Below are 20,931 nucleotides of genomic sequence, written 5' to 3' on the forward strand. Positions count from 1 at the left end.
GTGTGTGTGTGTGTGTGTGTGTGTGTGTGTGTGTGTGTGTGTGTGTGTGTGTGTGTGTGTGTTGGTGTGTGAGAGATCATGTGAGTCCACATCTATGTTTGTGTACTGATGGAAAACTGTGGTAAATTGAGCACAGAGGGCTATCTTAAACAAACAAATTAATCAAGATGGTGGTGTGAGGTGAGAGCACTCAGGACTGATCCCAGGAGGGCAGCTGGGATACAGCAGGAGGGATTTTTTTAACGTCATGCTTTTTTATATGTTCATTCAAACTGGCCAGAACTGTCACTTTCTGCCTCAAACAACCGACATGAAGAATGACATGCAAATGTTGATTGTATGTTTGTATTTAATATGTAAATTGAAACTGAAATATAGTGTGCTATGGTTATTTTTCTAAGTCCTAGATATTGTGCAATGCATCTAGAAACCACATTCAGCCAAACCTGAGCTGCTGTCTCGCCCTGTTCTGATTTTGGTGGACCAGAATTTGCATACCAGGAATTGGAGTGATTTAAACAGTAGGGCAGGAGGTTAATTTGCCTGTAATACAGGGAAAAAAAACCAAAGCCAAGCAAGTAAACCCTCACTCCTCTCTGTCCCCGGCTGCAGAGGTTGAGACGCTGAGCTTGTCTGGATCCAAAGGATCTACCAGGAAGCCGAGATGGGAATAAAGGAAATGCTCAACTTGTCCAAGGTGCCCTCCATCCTCATGCTCGGGGTGGTTTACGTGGCCTATGTGCTGATGGGCGGATTGGTTTTCTGGAAGTTGGAGGGAGATCTCGGACAGAAGGACATCAGTCTTTTACTGCTGAACAAAGAACAGGTGCTCAACACATACAAATGTCTGAACCAAGATGGCCTGGAGTCAGTGGCTCAGGTAAGGCTCGGGGCATCAAAAGAGGAAGGTTAATTCCCCCCCCCCCCAACGTGAGGGGGAGACGTGGAGAGTGTTTTAAAGCAGCATAGAAACATGGAGAGTGTTTTAAACCAGAAATATGGGCAACACAGTTACAAATGTCAGCACATTACACTCAGTTTCAATTTCAATTTTATTTATAGTATAAATTCATAAAAAGTGTTATCTCGAGACACTTTACAGATAGAGCAGGTCTAGACCACACTCCACTCAGGCACTCAGAAATTCTAACATGCAAATTTGAGGGGAGTATTTCACAGTAACACAGCTTATATCTGCTCATATCCATATCTGTATGTTTTGTGTATGACAACCTGTGGGTCTTACAGAAAAAAACTTGATTTAGACCTGGACCACAATCCTATTCCTTTTGAGTTTTCATATTTATAGATGCCACCATCATTCATTTAGCCTATTGTTTAAATTTATAAGTGTTCTTTTTTCTTATACTACAGGCTTAAAGTTGTCATACCTTGACAGGTGAAATGACACAATCTAAATATATCACACCCACAGTAGACGTCCCAGCAACATCAGGTTACGTTCAAAACTGTCAAGGTATGACAAAAAACATCTTTAAGCCTGTCATATTAGAAAAAAGAAAACTTATAAAGTCACAGTTCTGTCCCTCGGTTTCAAAAAGTATAATGTCTTCCACTACTCTTTACATCAGGTATACAGTTGATACGGTGTGCATTGTTAAAGAATTTGACTTTGTAGTTGCCAAAACGGACACTTTAACGGATTTAAAATGCATGTGAGACAGATATTTTCCAATTACCGTTTCCAGTTACCGTTTTTCTATGTTTTTACCTTCACTTTCAATAAATCAATCAAGTAATTATCAACAGTAGCAGAATACAAGTTCAACAGTAGTAAGACCATTCACCAATACAGATTTGGACCTTTAAACAAGAACAACAAACTAATCTGCCACTGGAAACAGTTCCAAGCAATGGACGGCCATTTGCAATTTCTTGTAGGTTCATTATGTGGCAAAGAGGCAACTTCCATGCAAATACCAGCTCCTCCAGTCTTTCAGCCATGCACATTCTACATTGTCTTTGACTTGATTTACAGCAGCAAAGTTGTATAATCTTTCCTTAGAAACTTTACCTTTACCAATCAAATTGATTTGTAGAAAAGCATGTTATGTTGCACATGTTAGGTTACACACAATTTGCAGCCTAAGAAAAACAACTGTTGATCATTCTAAAACTGAATTTAAAGCAGGCCATACAGGTGGAATGGTGTACCCTAACTATACAGTAAGGCAGGATGATACAATTTAAACTCAATAAAGTCTGTTTTCTAGAACACGTTGAGTGATGCATCTGTTTTGGATGAGAAATTCAAATACTTAGATAAGAAGCCACAGGTCTTTAGTGTTAGGTAATTTTCCATGCTGATGATCAACTTCTATGTAACATAAGTCATTAACCTATCTGCTCTGCCTGACACAGAGCTGAGCGGGTCTTTTCCATGTCATGCACACAACTTTACTATATTGGCCTAAAAACCTGAAGGGTTTTGGATCAATATACATAAATATACATGAGTTACATAACACTTAGTCACAAGATCTGACCCATTAAATACAAGAGTTTGAATTTTTGAACCCAGTTTGTAACTTTAATGTGTTTCAGGTTGTTCAAGCTGCAACTAAGGCGGGCCTAAGTTTGAGAGGCAACAACACCTCGGATGGCTTCTGGAAATTCACCAGCTCAGCTGTGTTTGCTGCCACCGTGGTCACAACTATAGGTTAGTCTTCACGGGACAAAATCAAAGAGTTTTTTAATCACGCCCCATAGCAAATCTAGCCAGAAGAATAATAATATCAGGCTTATAACCTGGTCAATGACCCCTATGACCACTTTTAATCGTTTGTTGGAATAACAAAAATAGTATTTTCAATGTTTAAGATATTGACCAGTTTTAGACTTACATTTTTTATTTCTGTCAGTATGAATACACCATGTCTACATTATTTTGTGTTTCTGAAGATATCTGAGCAAAAGATTTGAAAACAATTCACGTGGCACTTTGCAAAAGTGCACCTCCTTACTTTTTTTCATTGTGTAAACATTGCAAGATGACGCTTGTTTATTAATGAACCGTAGGAGGCGTGATTTATTATGATAATTAATGAAACCCTGAATAAGGGTTAATGAAACTACTATCAATAAGCACTGAAAACCTAAAACCTAAATAGAATAATTAGGTTTGTAAAGCTCTGTAGAGATTATATATTAGGGACGGCTACATGGTTCCAGAACCATCCCAACGGGTTGCCATAGTAGTGTATACAGCAAACAAGTTTTTATCCAGTTCCGACTCCGGAAAGTGAAAAGACACAGCGGCTGGGTGAGTTAGTTTAACACAGCACAACCCCTCTTAGGTAGGAAAGTATACACTCCTCCAGGACAGCTCAGATCTCATTCTTTTGTCAAATGCAATGGATAGGTAAAAACAAATGTTACAAGCTAGGTTAGCCTTTAGTGTGCCTTTGTTCTACGCACCGATGCTACACCGTCAAGAACCTGTTGGAATGTTTTTCAAACGCCATATCCTTCTCCTTCAACCATCGCTGCTTTAGTAGTGCGTTGCATATACCTCAGAACTTGGAAGCCAGAGCTGGTATTGATGTCACGCCCGAGTTGAATGGGATTGGGGAAGTGGGATTTTTCATTGTGGGGTTAGCTCTAGCCAGGTTAGCCTTTATTAGCAATACCAGTTGACATCAACATATTATGCTGGTTATTGTGCATGCAAACAGCATAACAACATGTCCACAGATAGAAGTTGGACAGGACTATGTGTACGACTGATTTACAAATAAGACAGAAGATTTAATAACTGTTTGTTACTACAGCTTTCACTACTGTTGATGAACAGGGCAGCCATGTTGGATTTTGAGGTAAGGCTACTGGGATGTTGTCCAAGTTCAGGCGGCGTGTTTCCGACTTTGACAATACAAAATATAAATGGAATGCACTAAAAGTCTCTTTTTTGTGGGCTAAAGAGCCACCTGAGAGGCTCATCCCTTAGCAAGAAAGTCTCTTTGGATTTTAGGTGATGAGAACTGATTGAGTGAGAAAGTGATTAAAACACGTATTGAACAATTAAATGAAAAAAATGAAAAGAAAGGGTGTAACACTTCTTTTTCTTCCACACAGTAAGATCACACACTGACAGCTTACAATTTTGCAGGTTATGGGAACATAAGTCCCAGGTCTACTGCTGGCCAGATCTTCTGTGTGTTCTTCGCACTATTTGGTATCCCGCTCAACATGGTGGTGCTCAACAGAGTGGGCAAGTACATGCTTGCTATTGAGAGGAACATCTCTGACTTTCTTGAGGGGAAGACCGGGCGAAGGGTGAGGAGATCTTTAATCACCATAGTCTAATAATGAAGTATGTTTCACATCACTCTTAAAATGTTTGTCTCACACATTACAAGTGGAAAAATTATTCTTTGGAACATGACTTACTTTGCACTCCCACAGAGGTGTACTCGCTTTTTTGTCCACCTGGTGTCTTACCTGTCTGGAGTAGTGCTCTTCTTTGTTGTGCCAATGATTGTGTTCCAACTGCAAGAGGGCTGGACCTTGTCCCAGGCCATCTACTACTGCTTCATCACTCTCAGTACTATCGGCTTTGGAGACTTTGTGGCAGGTAACGCACAGTGAAAACACTGCACTACTAATCCTCAAAAGAAAGTATCCACATTGTGATCCTGAGTGGCAAGACTTTCTCAGGTTATTATAAATGCACTATACTTTGCTTTATTAATTTAAATTTTAATATTAATTAAGTCTTTTCCTTTAAAGACAGTAATCCAGACAATGTATACCCACAGTGGTACAGCGTCCTCATGGCCTCATGGATCTTCTTCGGCTTGGCCTGGCTGGCCCTCCTCATCAACCACTCCATGGACATCCTGGAGCGGCTCAACACCCACTTAAAACAGCTCTGGGGTGGACAGGAACAGGAGGAAGCGTCTGGCAGTGCAGAGGCTGACAACGGAGACACACAGGTGGAGAATGAAGATGAGATCAAGAAGCCTCCAATACCTCAGGAAACGGCAGTAATGTGAAGATTTCAGTAAGCTGACCTAGTTATAGAAGGATCTGTCTGTCAACAAGGACATGGAAACAGGCATACATGCCGTGTGTGTGTGTGTGTGTGTGTGTGTGTGTGTGTGTGTGTGTGTGTGTGTGTGTGTGCGTGTGCGTGAGTGCGTGCGTGTGTGATCAATGGTTTGATCCCTATCCGCCCCTGAAATATTGACACAATTTTGTTAAGTCGGGTTTATTTGTTTGACATGCAACATCTACATGCTGTTTTGTCGGTTAGCACTCTTCACTCTTGTGATGGTTAATCTAATTTGTTTAAAAAAATCCTTTGAGGTAAAATTCTGAAAAAGAAACTGGGTCAACACTTGCTTTGCCCCATGTTTCTATATATGGGTTAGTGGTCAGTAGAAAATGGCAGTCAGTCAGTCTGTGGCTCTGTGGCCTCTCAGTGTGTTGCTCACCACACTGACCACAAACCACCCAGCGGCATTCACTGGCTGAGCTACACTCAACTGAAAATAAATGTTATTTGTTTTGCATATTAAAAAGTTGAATGGCATTGAAGACATTAAGCAGTCCCTCAGTTTACTGTACCATGACCTGTTGAATATAAAATTTAAATATACGAGAATTAGAGATTTATTTTCAATGTGTTTTAATGTAAGCTAAGTGGGCTAAACATTTTTTAAATATAATTTTAGATTAGGCAAGTTTACTTATGTTGCACATTTAATTTTATTTCCTTCCATTTTAAAGCAATAAGAAATTGTACAAAATGAAGATAGTTACATAAAATCAGTTGTGCACGACACACAATAATAAAATGCTAACAATTAATATCTAAATATGCTTAATATTATTATACTATATACTATTAATACTAGAGACATTTCATATTACTACACCTTTTACTTTTAATGTTAACTTATTTATTCTTGTCCTATTATGAAGCCTTTAGGAAAGCATAGCTCATCTATGTTGAAGTTATCTTTGTATCCACTAGGCGGTGGTACTGTACTAACACTGGAGAAATGAACCATTCAAACCACAGGCAGAGAAGACACGACTCACTATACTTTGAATAATCTTGTAATCATATACACTAACCATATTGATAACATCCTCACATTCAATATATTCCACTTCATATTATTATCTCCAAGTCAAAAGCATGTACAAACCCAAAACACATTCTATAAAGCAATTTACATCAAATGTAATGTATTATTGCATAATTAAATACATATGGACAGTTGTGATTTCATTATGTGGTTGTTTTGGATTTAAAAAAAAGTTTTTCAGCATATTTTTCTTGACATTGGCCTTACATAGAACAATGCAGGACATAGAGACACAGACGCCTCTTGGGGCTCATATATCACAGAGGAAGTCAGGCAAAACTGAGGAGGAGTGAACGACAAAGACAGCCGGCAGGCAGCAGGGATGACAGAGTGGAAAAGGAGAGTGCCGGGGACACGGACACTAAAAGACAAGAAAAATGAAGTTGGTGAAGAAAGGGAGATATTTAAGGGAAAGTGCAAAATTCCAGACAGCAAAAGGGAAGAAGGATTTCTGCTTTATTCTCTGCACAGATAGTGGGACATATGAAGGGTAAATTGAGTTAGAGTGACAGGACTGTGACCATTTCACAACAAAACGCCACATACCTGTTTGGCCACGGTTCAATGAGGACTCAGCATGTGTGAGAAGACTGGTGCCTCTTACTTATTCTGTACATTCGACCAGTGGTTTAGCATGCACAGTGTCCACAGTGAGACCAAGGTTCAGAAATTGAGATTCCAACAATGTCTGCTTTGGATTTTGTCCCTATCATTATCATCATAATCATCATCCATCTTTACTGTCTTTGATTTACCAAAGGGACATTGTCTGCTAGGACCAGGTCAGACTGCAAATATACACTATCATGTACTACGTCGGCCTGCCAGAAATTACTACTTTATGTTACACACTTTCACTTGCAATCTGGATGCAACTGCTGCTGAAAGCTAGCCTACATAATTCAAAGTAAGATTAATTTTAAATATATATATAAATACTTTGCTAGATTTTAAGCTCACGTGCCATGGATAAGCTTTGCTAGAACCGCTGTCACTCCAGCAAACTGTCAATCACATCATAGCCTCAAAATATGCAGTGTTTGGTCCTTACTAAAAGTTCATTATCAACAATATTTTTTACTTTTACTTCTAATAATGAAGTATTTTTAATATCAGAAAGTTACTTTTGATACTTACGTACAGTAAATATCAGGTCAGGCTATTTTTACTCAAGTAGGGCCAATATTCTAAAAGGTGACTTTAACGTCTAAGTGATTTTCTGCTAAGATCGTACTTGTATTTTTACTCAAGTATTGATTTCAGGTAGCATACTTCATTCAAGACTCACTGGTACCTACCAATGGGAGCCTGAGTGAACTTTTGACCGTGTGAAGTGGTCACATTTTTGTGATCTTACAAGTAATATACCTGCTAAGTAACTGCATCTTATATTCACTGTGAACCTTAAGTTGCAATGCAACCTGATGCATTCTCATACAGTACAAATCATTGACATGTTCATCATTTAACCATGATCATGAGTTCTAACTTTCACCATGTGGTTTTAGCTAACTAACCTTGAAAGACATATACTCCATATTTTAATCATGGTATTTTAAGATTCTACTTTAGGGATTTTTCTTGTATTAGACCTGCCATGGCTGAAGAAAAGTCTCCCTAAAATGCACATTTCCTCTTGTTTGATTAAACATACAGTACTCAGCTGTGAGGAAATTACTGAGCCTCGTCTTCTTTATAATGCAACAATATGCTTGGGCCCTGTTTATTACAGATTTCTTTATGTTCAGTAGTAACGTACAGGCTAGAGAAGTCAGAGAAAAGACAGAATATTGGCATTAGTCTTTCCAAAGAAGTTCTGGACAATATGAAAAACTTTTTTTGGACAAATGCTCTTACATGTCACAAAGGAAGACGGCATTACTGAATGCTAGATGATCCTCTACATCTTCAAAGTGAGTTCAGTTACAGTTGCTGGGATTGTTCTTGACAGACTTCACTTTTAAGTGCTGACGTTGTTCAGCACTTTGTTCAGCGTAGGTTGGTTTTAAACGTGTTTTTATAAATTTGACTTGACAGAAATGACATTTTAAAATATACACTGCAAGATTTGAACTTGCACAAATCACATCATATCAACAAACAAAATCTATAGGGAATATTTAAAATATGCAGGTGTGTCTGCTTGTGCTGGTGTCATGTGACTTCACTTGTGTGTATGTACAACAGCACATCAGAGTGAGTGTGTTATAGCGTTTCCTCTGGATACATTTTGTGTGCACCCAGAGGACCATATAGTAATAAATGTTTGTAATGCTGATGCACACAAACACACAGACACACACACACACACACACACACACACACATACATGTGTGGCACCATCTTTGTGGGGATCCTTCATTGACATAATGCATTCCCTAGCCCATGATCCTTACCTTAACCATCACAACTAAATGCCTAACCCTAACCTTATCCTAACCCTAATCCTAAAACCAGGACTTAACCCTCCACCAACCCTTAAAAAAAGCAAAATGCTGGACCCCACAACAAACGTATACTGTATTCCCAGTTTTTGGACGCCACGATTGTAGTTAAACAACACACTCATTCAGCAATAAACATCAAAAACATGCTGCAGGCACAGAACACAAATCCTTATAGGCACTTAGACAAAGCATGTTCTTTATCTCCTCTGCACCCATGGGAGCAACAGGCGGGTCAAATTAAATACATCCCTTCCTATAGAAATGTGCTTTAAAGGTTTTGTGTGTGAGTGCTGTTCTGTCTGACCTACACAGCAATTCAGAAAACAGTATTAAGGGATATAGTTTTTCATATACTGTATATATATAAACACAGACCAAATAATACGTTCAGCCTTCCATTGAGACTTTCAGCATAATACATGAAACTATAATTTACATAGAAAACATGTCAGATGGCTAAAACATTGTGCAGACGTCCCATTTGATTGACATTTTTATGTTGTACAAATATTGTACTGTATGCTTTAGCATTAGTGACTTAAGCCTGCCAGTTTTTCATTTGCTTTCCATTGCTAACCACAGAGTGCAAATGAGGCACCAGAATCCCCACTGGTGATATCAAGGCCTCATGTTACTATAAACTACTGAACATTTATATGGGATTAACATTAACGAGCAATGTTTAAAATGTAAAAAAACACATCTATTTACTACTGTTGATATATAGTTTTTTCTCCAAGGAGCTTAGCGTGGCTAGTGACAGACAGGAAGTGACATGTCTTACACTGCGGAGAAGCTAGAGCAACACTAGCTCTGTGTTCATTTACCCAAAGCTTAATGCTCTAAATCAATTCCATTTTGAAATTATTCTTAATTTAAATTGATACGTATGTTGAGTCTCTTACATTGGTAACAAATAAGAAACGCATTTCAGTAAGTAATATCTAGTCAGAACTATTTAATGACACATGCTTGTCACCCCTTTTAGTGTCTATTCATCTTTCGCCTTTTCATTATGTTATTTAAATAATTGTTTCAATATTTTGTCATATGTATTTGTATATGTGTAATTTAGGTTTGTAAATTGAATTCTAACAAAGCTTCAGGTGGTTCTGCCAGTTTGGAATGGCAAAAATTGCAGCCATGAAGTTTCTGTTCAACAGGTTTAGGGTTAGTATACATCAACAGTTTATCCAGGGTCAATGTACATATTAGCATATACAGTTATATTATTATATATAAGCAGGCCATGATTTTTCCCTCTTGCTTTGAAGATGTTAAGGAATTAGAAACAAATGTGACCTTATACTCCTACCCTGCTGTTTGACCCGTATTAACACCTTGTCAGCAGCACCCAGTTGCACAATCACTTCTGATCATGCTGCTGAAAGAGAAACAGCTACACTGAGATAACTGAGGAAGATTAAGCTTTGTTGGGACTGCGATTAAAGTATATTACTGTTGTAAATGCTTTAGTGATAAGTCTGAAGTTGCGAGTGATAATAATATTTTTTGTTTGTCACTGGGCTCCTAATTGATGACATGCGGATACAGTGCTCTCCAAATGTCTTAAGGGCACCAATTATCAATAATCACATTGTTACACAACATCCATAGGGTATTTAGTGCAGTTATATTTGCTCTCTTTTCAGTTTTTCCCTTTCACATTTGTTTCCAGTATTAGTCAACTGATATGTTTGCCTTATGCGTGTCCCTCTCCATCCCACTCATTGGACCTAAACTCCCCGTTCTGAGCCAATGGGAGGACAACATATACCCCGTGCCTCTAAAGTCTGTCTGTGACACGGTTAACATGCTGAGTTAACCCGCCTTAACCCCCCCCCCCCATCTCTGACCGCTTAACCTTTGTGTCTGTGTGAATCTTTGAACCTGTCCGTCCTTGTTTACTTTTTACGAGACATCGACTGAGCTTCATTCAAATCCCAGTGTTACTGTAATCAGATGAGTGGACAGATATAGGCTTGTGCTGATTTGACAACAGCAGGCAAGCGGGGGGGAATAAACTCTAAAGTTGGACGTTCTTTCACGTGCATCATCCCAAACTATTCCACCACACAGTTTCTAGCCTTCAGCATCCTCTATTAAGTCACTGTGACACTGTGACACGTCAGTGAATGTGTAGAGGGCGAGAGAGGAGGCTAGTCTATGTCCACGATGTTTCACTTCCGGGATTGCTCCGTTGCCACCGGAAATTCTGCCGGATGTCACTCTTTTTAGGCCGGATGTCCGTTACCTTCCGCTGTCTTTGTGTTGGAATTCCAATGTAAATCCAGACAGCTAGCTAGACTATCTGTCCAATCTGAGTTTTACTTACACATGTACCACAAAAACACCGCTCCCAAGACGATTGTGATTGGTCACTTTTTTCTCCTATCCCCGAATGCTGTGTGTACTAGCCAGACCCTCCTCCGCAGCGCTGTGGAGGAAGGTCCGGCAATGCGAGAATAAGGGAAGGCAGACTAAATCATGAATGCAAATTTACCTGCAGCATTAGTCCGATGAGGGTCGCTGACATGCGAGCAACTCCACCCCCCCCCCCCCCCTCGCTCAGCTGTTTTTGTCTTTACCCTTTACGTCACAAGGCTGTGTGCAAATTGTGCGATGTTGAACACAACAAGAGCAGGATGTCTGCCAGCAACAACAAGACAAAAAAAACGCCAAGGCCACTCTCAGTGTCTCACTAACAACAGGGCAGAGCACACAGATAATAATTCCAGGCCATGGTGACCTGCCCAAACACTGTGGAAGGTTACCTCCTCCTAAGTACTCATTAACAGCACACTCATGCCAAAACATGTCTGGACGTATACATGATGAGGTCAATGTCGTCCAAGCAGCTCTTCATGTACCTGTACACACCTGGCTGTTCACTCCAACACAAAATGTGTATTATACTGTAAGGCGACTTTTTGCCCCTAGGATGCTTTAAAAAAAATGATACATTTAGATACAAACAATTACAAATAAAACACTGAGACAATTGAATGCCACAGCCAACAAAACTGGGTAGGAGGGAGAGAGACAAAATAACACATACATAAACGGACACACACACACAGACAGACACAAGGCAAGGGACCAATCTCATGCGCAGGTTGAGGTCCAGACTACAGCCCGGACCTGAAGGCGTCGGCGATGTTGCGCCCAGTGATTGCAACAAGAATACCAGAATTATGGCTTGCATCATATGTTTAGTTAAGCACATTGTTTTTTTTAAAATCTGTTAGTGTTTTTTATGTAGCCTAATATCTCTGTTTGTTAGTAGTCTTTAACGAACACCATTTCCCACAAGTCCAAGACTGGAAAGCAGCAGGAAAGGAGAGGAGAGGAGGAGTGAACACTGTAAAGACAGCAGTTTGCTGACAGCAGAGATCGCAACTTTAAAAATTGCTGTAGAAAAGTAAGTTTTTTAGTTATAGACGACACCAAGTTATGATGATACCTACCTACCGTGCTACGCTGGTAAGTGTTCATAGGAGTTTTTTTTTTTTCTCTGCTCACAATGTAACATTGCTTAGCTGTTCAAATCTTTGTTGAACTGTTAAGGTTTTAATTTCTAATTGTAGTGTGTAAGTGTGTGTAGTGTTGTAGTGGACCGCCTTTGATAGAAAGTAAACCCCAGGAACAAACTTCTAACCTTTTCGGCAGAGAATATATGTTTCCATTGCCAGTGCTCACACCTTCACCAGAACATTATAGGACAGAGACGTGTTTGTGACAAACAACAGACTATTAATGTGTGCAACATGAAGTGATTTATGTTCTGATTTGACCTTTTTACGTTGTTTTTTTTAAACATTTTTTACATTTCAACATTTTTCTGGGTTAATTGAGCTGAAACCTTGGTTTGTTTGCATACTCCCTGATAACAACCACAGAGATTCAGTGTCTCTTATGGGGGCCTTGCAGCGTGGACACAAAATGACTATTGTCTGTGTCTTTATTTTGTCTGTCTGAGTTTGTCTAATGAACCTGTTAGCATGTTTGCATAATCGGTGTTTGACAACAGAGTGCACATAGAATAGGTCGAATAAAATATTACAGGTCCTACAGGTACGTATTACAGGTACGTTTAACCTGAAATGCAAACCTTTATTATAACCACAATAAGACACATTGTAATATTGTCTGCTAGACGTGCAGCTTATGCTACAGACTGCATTCAATAAAGCGTTCATTCCAATTCATTCAGGCTGAATGCTAAACGTTTCAAATAAAACAGACTAAATGTATTTTAATGTAAATGTTTACAACGCTGTCATGAACTGTTGCATAGCAATCCTAAGTAAAAGTGGGTGTATTCATGTTGACAGTCAACATAACAGAGATAGCTGTCTCTCTGCATCGCTCTACAATCTAAACGTGTTTTCTCTGGCTACCTGGGAAATGGTCGTTGACTTCATGACACTCTTTCGTGTTAACACTGGGCTCAGTTAGTAATGCGTGCGTCCTTATGTAAAGATTAATTCCTGAATGCAGATGCCCAGGGTCCAAATCGACCTGGGGCAATTTCATGCATGTCTTCCCCCTCTCTCACCCTCTCCTTTCATATCTAAGCTGTCCCAATGATTAAAGGTGGAAATGCTTAAAAAAACAATCTAAAACAAAAATAATCAGAAAGAAAACCCCCAAAATGAAAAATTTTAGTATCGCAAGAGGAGAGTGTTGGTGATTCAAAAAGCTGCAAAATATCTCATCAGCCCTGTGTCATACTTAGTCAACCGCTAAAACTGCTATAATTGCAAGTTGGTCACCAAGGTGCAAAACACATGGTGCAGTACAGCCTGTTCCCCTGGGATTCTTAAACAAGAATACACTTGAAAGGGCAAAACAACACAAGAAAGGATAACATGACCTTGTGATAGTGTGAACTTCATGTACAGGCGTCTGTCTTGAAGTACAGTTTGCACCATAAAGTCACTTCACACCAGCTGAAAAGATTCTTCAAATATCGTAAAACTGAGGTAAATTAGGGTCCCATAACCACCCTGGTTACCAGAAATAAACAAAAAGCCATACCATTGAATAAAAGGTTTTATTAGTGAGAGTGTATTGTTATAACACAAGCAAACTGTTTTATTGGGCCTGCTGATAAAAAGTTAAATCAACTGAATAAACAAGAGAGCAGCTAATGGGTTACAGAAGATCCAGTTCTGTTAAGTTAGGATTCTGTCACTGCACTCACCCTCACTGAACTCATGTCACACAACTCTTTTATGCCCTAGATAGGACATGTCCTTACATAACGTAGCATTATCGCCTGCCCATCAAAAAATCAAGGCCAAAAATACTATATATATTACGTACAGACAGTGCATGCTAATATGTTCCTTAGGCTGCTGGTGTAGGCCCAAATATTAAGTCTAGTAAAGGGCAAATATTGTAAAGATGTCTTATGGTTGTAAACTTGTGACTGTTGTCTGAGGATGTAAGCAAAAAGGTACGGTCAGTGTTATCATGTATCATCTTTTTGTGACCTCTGACCTCTGAAAAAATGACTTGGTTCATGGACACAATTTAGCATTTTACAATGAGAGCATTTCATAAATCCAGGAGGTGAAAGAAGAATATAATCTTTCAGTTCGAATATATTTCAGATAAAACTGGAGACAGGTTTGGCGGCAGAGTTATGTTTATTTCTGAATAATTGATGTCATTAAATGATATACGTGATGGAACCCAGAGATAAAGTTTCTTGATAATGGAAGTGACCTTTGAACGGCCATATAACGTGAACTGTTAGGATTTTGAGAGCTTGTTCCAGGACTGTTGTGTCTCTCATACACTGGGACCATGCATCGTGTTTTAAGAGCTGTGGTAGTAAAATCCCTGATGTACCAGGAAGTTAGATATTGCACCATCAATCAGTGACATGCCAATAGAAATTTAAAAAAATATATATGAGGGCATGCCCTTGCTCATTCGACAGCCTTTCCTCTCTGGTTTACACACTTTGCAGCTCAGACAAGCCGGTACACGAGAAGAGAGCGCAACATAAACAACCTCAGCAGCTCTGCTCACCTGTTTCAACCTTTCCCAGACTGCCTTTTGGAGGGAATGCTTAAAGGTCCCATGACATGAAAATGTCACTTGATTAGGTTTTTTACCATTAACATGAGTTCCCCCAGCCTGCCTTTGGTCCCCCAGTGGCTAGACATGGTGATAGGTGTAAACCGAGCCCTTGGTATCCTGCTCTGCCTTTGAGAAAAGGAAAGCACAGATGGGCCGATCTGGAATTAAAAAAAAGGTAAAAGGTTACCTCCACTTTCTCTGCTTTGCTCGCCCAGAGAATTTGGTCCGCCCATGAGCGAGACACATCACAGCTTTCAAACGAACAAGGTGACAGTTGGTCAAAGCCACACCCCCAGCCTCCATCTTGCCCCCCCCTCCCTCCTCTCTCCTCCTCAGAAATGGCACATACTAAGGAAAGCTCATTGTGGGTTTGGCTCTAGTGGCTGTAATTCTGCACCAAGGCTGAATATTGGGAAAGATACTTCAGATATGGTATTTAGAGACCACTAAGGTCTACATAAAAGATACTTCAGATACAGTATTAGGGGACCACTATGGACTATATAAAAGAGACTTCAGACACAGCATTAGGGGAGCACTAAGGCCATATAAAAGCATCCAAATAGCACCATGTCATGGCACCTTTAAAACTGGGGCAATGAATCCATTAACCCAATCTAACAACTATAAGAAACTTGACAAGACTTATCAAAGGAGACCTAATAATCAGACTTAATTTTGAATGGGTCAATATTGACGTTTGAAAAGCATACTCAAGAGCAGCACCTTATCCTTATCAGATTTTCCTTAGGAGTACATGTGTGAAATGACATGATTTTTCCACTGCATAATGTTAGAGGAAATGGCCCAGCCTGGTTTTTGGGTAAAAATCCATCAGTACTTCATACAGTGACTGTTCATCATTGCCATTTAATACATTTTTAACATCGAACACTTAGATCCTATCTTCTACTCAGTGCACTACACTTACCTTTCCCATTTAATTTAAGTGTTCAAATTCTGTGTGAAATGTATACACCATGTGGTGGCTTCAAGAATTATTGTATACCGTTTGATAGATGCAAAAATTCCAGTCATGTAACACTTGCTGGTGAACAATGAAACACTGACTTTGATGAAATTAACGGACAAACTCAATGCAAAAAAATGAAAAGGCCAAGATATCCAGACTTTTGATGCCTAGTATTGGTCAAACTACAAAAACCCTTCCCATGATGCAACTTCATATGTACCTTATCTTCTCTTAGTTAGGACTTCTATAGCTGACCATGACTTTCAGTCAGTAAGCAGATTGCACACAACTTTGTTTGCATTCACTTTCCACCACAAGCATGCAGCTATTAACACAAATCAACAGAGAACTCTGTAATGAAATGAAAAGAAAAGAAGAAAGCGATGGTTGAGTTTGGGAAAAGAAGAACAAGCGGTTGGGTTTAGGAAAAGAAGAACGAGCGGTTGGGTTTAGGAAAAGAAGAAAGCGATGGTAGGGTTAGGAAACGTGACACGCGGGACACAATCCTCTGTCTCCTGGGTGAAAGTCTTGTGTTGTTTGACCCAACCAACATCTCTATGCAGATTTTTGGCCTTTCATTCTACTCTCTACAGTAGTCACTCTTAATGCTACGTCATCTTCTCATTGAAAATCAGGCTGTGATCACGAAAGATGCCCCCCATTGAAATGCATCAGTTTCAAAAACGTGCTGACCATCTCTAAAAAACAAGATAAACGTGTTTGTGTACACGAATCCAATAGATTAAATTCCGTGACCATTTCACGAACTGGGTTGGACGGTCGTGTGTATGGCTCGGGGAAAGAGGTGGAGGAAGAGCAGTGTGTCTGCTCCTTTATTGTGGACTCAGAGGAACAGTTGGGACACAATGACTGATAGTTTTTTGCCATTGTTCTTTCTCCAAAGTATTTTCTGTATATTCAACTTATACAGCCATGACTTACAACCACAGAGTCTGACCATCTGCTTCCTCTTTACCCCGGCACGCACACGCCCAGTGTGTGAATGGTCATGTGACATGTGTTGTCAGACGCGTTAATATGGACAGAGATTATTTCTTAACACTTGTGTGGATGGAGGTGGTGTTTGTATCATATTGTTTGAAAATGAAAATATAGTGTGGAATATCCCTGAGTAAGCGACATTCCCAGAAGGAATATATCAGTTTGTGTCATTAACGTCATGGAGGTTACTAAAATAAAGATTGTCTCACTACATAGTACTCTGATGAGTATGGGTTCTTTATTGCAGTTGTAGACAGTATATTGGTTAGTACCACCTGAAAACAAATTCTGTCTCCAAAGGTAGTCAGCAAAAGTCCTCGATGAAAACATGCTGTGAGCAGTAACATTATTGTAAGCTAATAAAGTTGTGTTGTATTTAGAGTGGGATCTTTTAAAGGATTCAGGATTTGCAGTTTAGGCTAAAGGGCAATATCTGACCGAATCTTTAGCAGTGAAATTAGTGCAGCACCTTGCCTTGAAACTCTGTAATTTACATTTGACTCAGTGTCATCGCTGTGACCTGCCTTCCAGCATTTTCAAAAAATATGCCTATCGTGAACTATTCAAACAGTTAAGTTTCTGCTTTCTTCTTTTGCACTAGTGCGTAATGTACCTAAAGAGATACACAGATAAAAGAGACTGATAATGCTATTCGTTATGATTGACACGTCCTGTTGAACCATGACAACGTCTATCAGCATGTGTTCAAATAAACCAGTCTATGATATGATTTTTTCTAAAAATATTTTTGACAGACAGCATGGACTAGAAAAGTACTCAAACTGATTCTGTCTTCGGGTCCTGTGAATCGGGCAGATTGGGAACACATACTATCAAGATGCATACTCAAAGCAACACAAACCAACAAGACGCAAATTAGCTGGCTGATTGTGCATGTTTCCTTCCCATGAGAAGCTCTGAAAAAAACACAACATAAACATAAAACAATGGGACTAGGAAGCGGTTCTTCAGTCGTTCTATGTGCTCAAATCACTGTACACACCTACACACGCTAAAAATAATCCTTAACAAAGGGATGGCATACAACATTACTTAACAAACAGGAAGCACATAGTATAAACACTAGAAAACTGAATGGCTATTAACATTTGGGTATTATCAATGGAATCACTAATCACAGGCTTCTTTTTAAGTGACATTTGACCAATTTAGAAACTTACTACAGCATCAAACATTCCTTGCGATAGTGATAACAAGATGTGCAATTGTATGTACCTGTAAGGTCAGAGGTCAGCGAGCTACTAACCAGCACCACCTTAGCTGCCTGATCTAACATTAGCAGAGCAGATGCTCATCATGTTGAAACAACCGGTAAGCTGATTGAGTAATACTCCGATAAAAAAAACAGGAAATGTCGCTGACTCAGAAATGCTGCAAGATAGGTTTTCAATGTGAAATTAATACACAGCTCTCCCAACGCCCCAAATGCGACCTTTTCAATGCATTATAAACTACATTTTAGTTTTTAGATCAGTTGTGTTCTCACTTTACTGCACAATTTGCTGCAATTGAACACTATACCAGTGCCATAACCTTGTCTAGAAGGACAGTTGTGTGTTTGCATGCTACCTAATAAATAAAATGGTAACTGACATATCACACATTTTTGCTTCAAGATAACACTCCAAATGTGACAATTAAGGCAGTGATGACTGCAATTGCAATGTTATCATTCTTGCCTGCTAAAGCGGGTTGCGGGTCCAAGTCTGAGTAGAAAGCTCTGGGCTTTACAAGATTTCCGAAAAAGATTAGGTCTTTCTGAGGCTTCTGGTCACCAAAAAAAAATTGTGTTAATGCATCCACAGTGGAAACTGTGTTATCTGATGCGACTCTTCTGGTCTTATCTGGGCTGCCTGAAATTCCGGACGTCCCCTTGTATCCCAAAGGGCTTTTCACCAGACCACCATGGTGGTCTTCACCAGCTCTACAGCTCAGTATGTGCCACCTCTGGACGTCTGCCTATAGTTGGCCTTAGACTGCATAAATTGACAGCCCAAAAGGATCAACGGGTATCATTTAAAAATGACACGTCACTTTAGATTCATGGGAAAACCATCCTGACGTCAAAACCAGTTGGCTGCATGTTTCCTCTTTTTTTTCACTTTGTTGTAACTTGTTAAAAAAAGCTAAAATAAACTAACTAATGTACAATGGATGCACATGGCTATTATATAAAATCGTCACATACTAAGCCAAATAATGAGTGTTAAGTTGCATACAGTAGTAAAGGGTGACATCAATGGAAACTATTTCTTGGTTGCATTGTGGCGTGATTTTACCCTATAGGTAAGACGGCTAGGTTTTCCATTTGGTGATGATACTATAAATGAGTAGTTATTTTTAAGAAACGTGTAAATGTCAGGACCTTGTGCTAAGCGTCTTACTGTTCATCTGTGATCTCTGTCTCATCACAGAGACACCAGCAGATCTGCCTCCCGGCGCTCTTGAAACCAGCACACAGCAGAGTCAGCAGATTTTAAAAGTGCATGCTTTTGCATAACTCTATGCAGGCATTTTTTTGTCTGTTTGCGCAATATTGCATGTTGGTGTTGAATAAGCATGTCTATATTATATAATATTTCAAGGCAGTTTCCTGATTTGCTTTGTTGTCAAGAGTGAGATGATAAGATCAACACGGTAAATATGTATCTGAAGCCAACAGCTTGTCAGTTACCTTAGCAAAAAAAAAAAAAAATGAAAACAGGTAATGCAATCCGCCTGTAAGGTTGCAGTCACACAAAATCAGACCCTGCAGCAGTTTGCGCAATGCATGGAGGTCTCTCTCTCTCTCTCTTCCTCTTTCTCTCTCTCTCTCTCTCTCTCTCTCTCTCTCTCTCTCTCTCTCTCTCTCTCTCTCTCTCCAGCCGGCTGAGGCAGATGGCCGCCCACCTAGAGCAATGTTGTGTTTGAGGTTTCTGTCTGTCAAAAAAGGAAGTAAAAAAAGAGAATAAAAGGAAGTTTCCTTCCTTCCTTTTTTTCCTGGCCATTGTTGCACCCAATGCATTTCTCTTGGAGGAATCGTTGGGTCTCTCTTTAAATTATAAAGTGTGGTCTAGACCTACCTGTACAGTGTCCTGAGATGATGTATGTCATGATTTGACACTATAAATAACATCGAATTAAAACTGAAATACATTTGCAGAAGATGATGTAACAGTCTGAAGAGCCAGCAGATACTGCAGACATGAAGAGGAGGCTCTTATATCATGAACACATGAAATGACTGTTTTGAGTTTAACCTAAATATTTTAATAAAGGAGGATCTTGTGTGTAATTCATTAGACTGTGCTGGCATGTTAAAGTAGGCTAACTCTGACTACTAACAATAAAATGTCAAAGCTGTTCTTTGACATGATTAAGGTACTGTTTTACTGTGGAAAATCAACAAGCTCTAAGCTACTGTCTCAAATGTCTTAACCTCTTTCATTCCATTGTAGTTTTTTTTAAAGAACAGGTTAACACTTGCATTAACACAAGCTGCAGGCTAGCAACTCTAACTGTACAGTTAGCTTAGTTTCAATAGTTTCCTCTTCCCCCTGTGAACATTGAGCTATTATGCAGTTCAACATGCATGTTGGACGTTAATGAAGTTGTTTGCCTTTAATTAAATGCTATGACAGCAACATTTGTGTTTTTTTTATGACAGGGAGATTTTCCTCACAAGAGAAAGCAAATCCCCACAGTAATATGTGGGAGTGCAATTGTCACACACACACACACACACACACACACACACACACACACATGGCCTTGGGTAAGTACACCAGTAATCATGATGCAATGTCTTGTTGTAATGTCTTGTTGTAATGTCTTGTTGCCTGGCATGCCTTGAATTATCCTGTGACAACATTGATTTTTGGCTGCACACCAATACATCAAACTGATGTTACTTTTCTCACCTTCCAATGCAAACTAATGCAAATTGCATGCAGTGTCCAGCTCTGTGGGCTACTTTGAGTTGCAGGACTGATAATAAACCATCACTAAATCACTCATCGATGTGTGTTTCTTTATTTGATCTTTGCTCCTCATATCATCTAAAAGACTACAGAAAGCATCACATAAGCAACCAATTGAGCAGTTGTGGACAATGACACAGGTTTCCCTTAAGTGCACGTCCTTCTACAACTAATCCCCATCTTTCAACACAACTTCTTCCTTTGCAAGTTTGCCCCATATTGATCAGCGCTATCTCACCAAACACCGCTAAAGAGATATTAAGGCCACATGTTCATACTGTATGTGTGTGGGGAATTTCTTGAAATGTGAAAACTGTGAA

At 39.5% G+C, this 20,931-nt stretch overlaps 1 protein-coding gene across 1 annotated transcript; it reads left to right on the forward strand.

The window, feature by feature from the left end:
* The first annotated feature begins 545 nt into the window (after positions 1-545).
* Positions 546-6,210, forward strand: kcnk17 (potassium channel, subfamily K, member 17). Its single transcript, XM_034859104.1, has 5 exons — positions 546-880; positions 2,566-2,680; positions 4,130-4,296; positions 4,426-4,594; positions 4,750-6,210. The coding sequence occupies exons 1-5, from the start codon at positions 665-667 to the stop codon at positions 5,013-5,015; spliced, it is 933 nt and encodes a 310-aa protein (XP_034714995.1). The 5' UTR covers positions 546-664; the 3' UTR covers positions 5,016-6,210.
* The last annotated feature ends 14,721 nt before the right edge of the window (positions 6,211-20,931 follow it).

Source organism: Etheostoma cragini, chromosome 20, assembly GCF_013103735.1.
Source record: "Etheostoma cragini isolate CJK2018 chromosome 20, CSU_Ecrag_1.0, whole genome shotgun sequence".
Lineage (NCBI taxonomy): Eukaryota > Metazoa > Chordata > Actinopteri > Perciformes > Percidae > Etheostoma > Etheostoma cragini.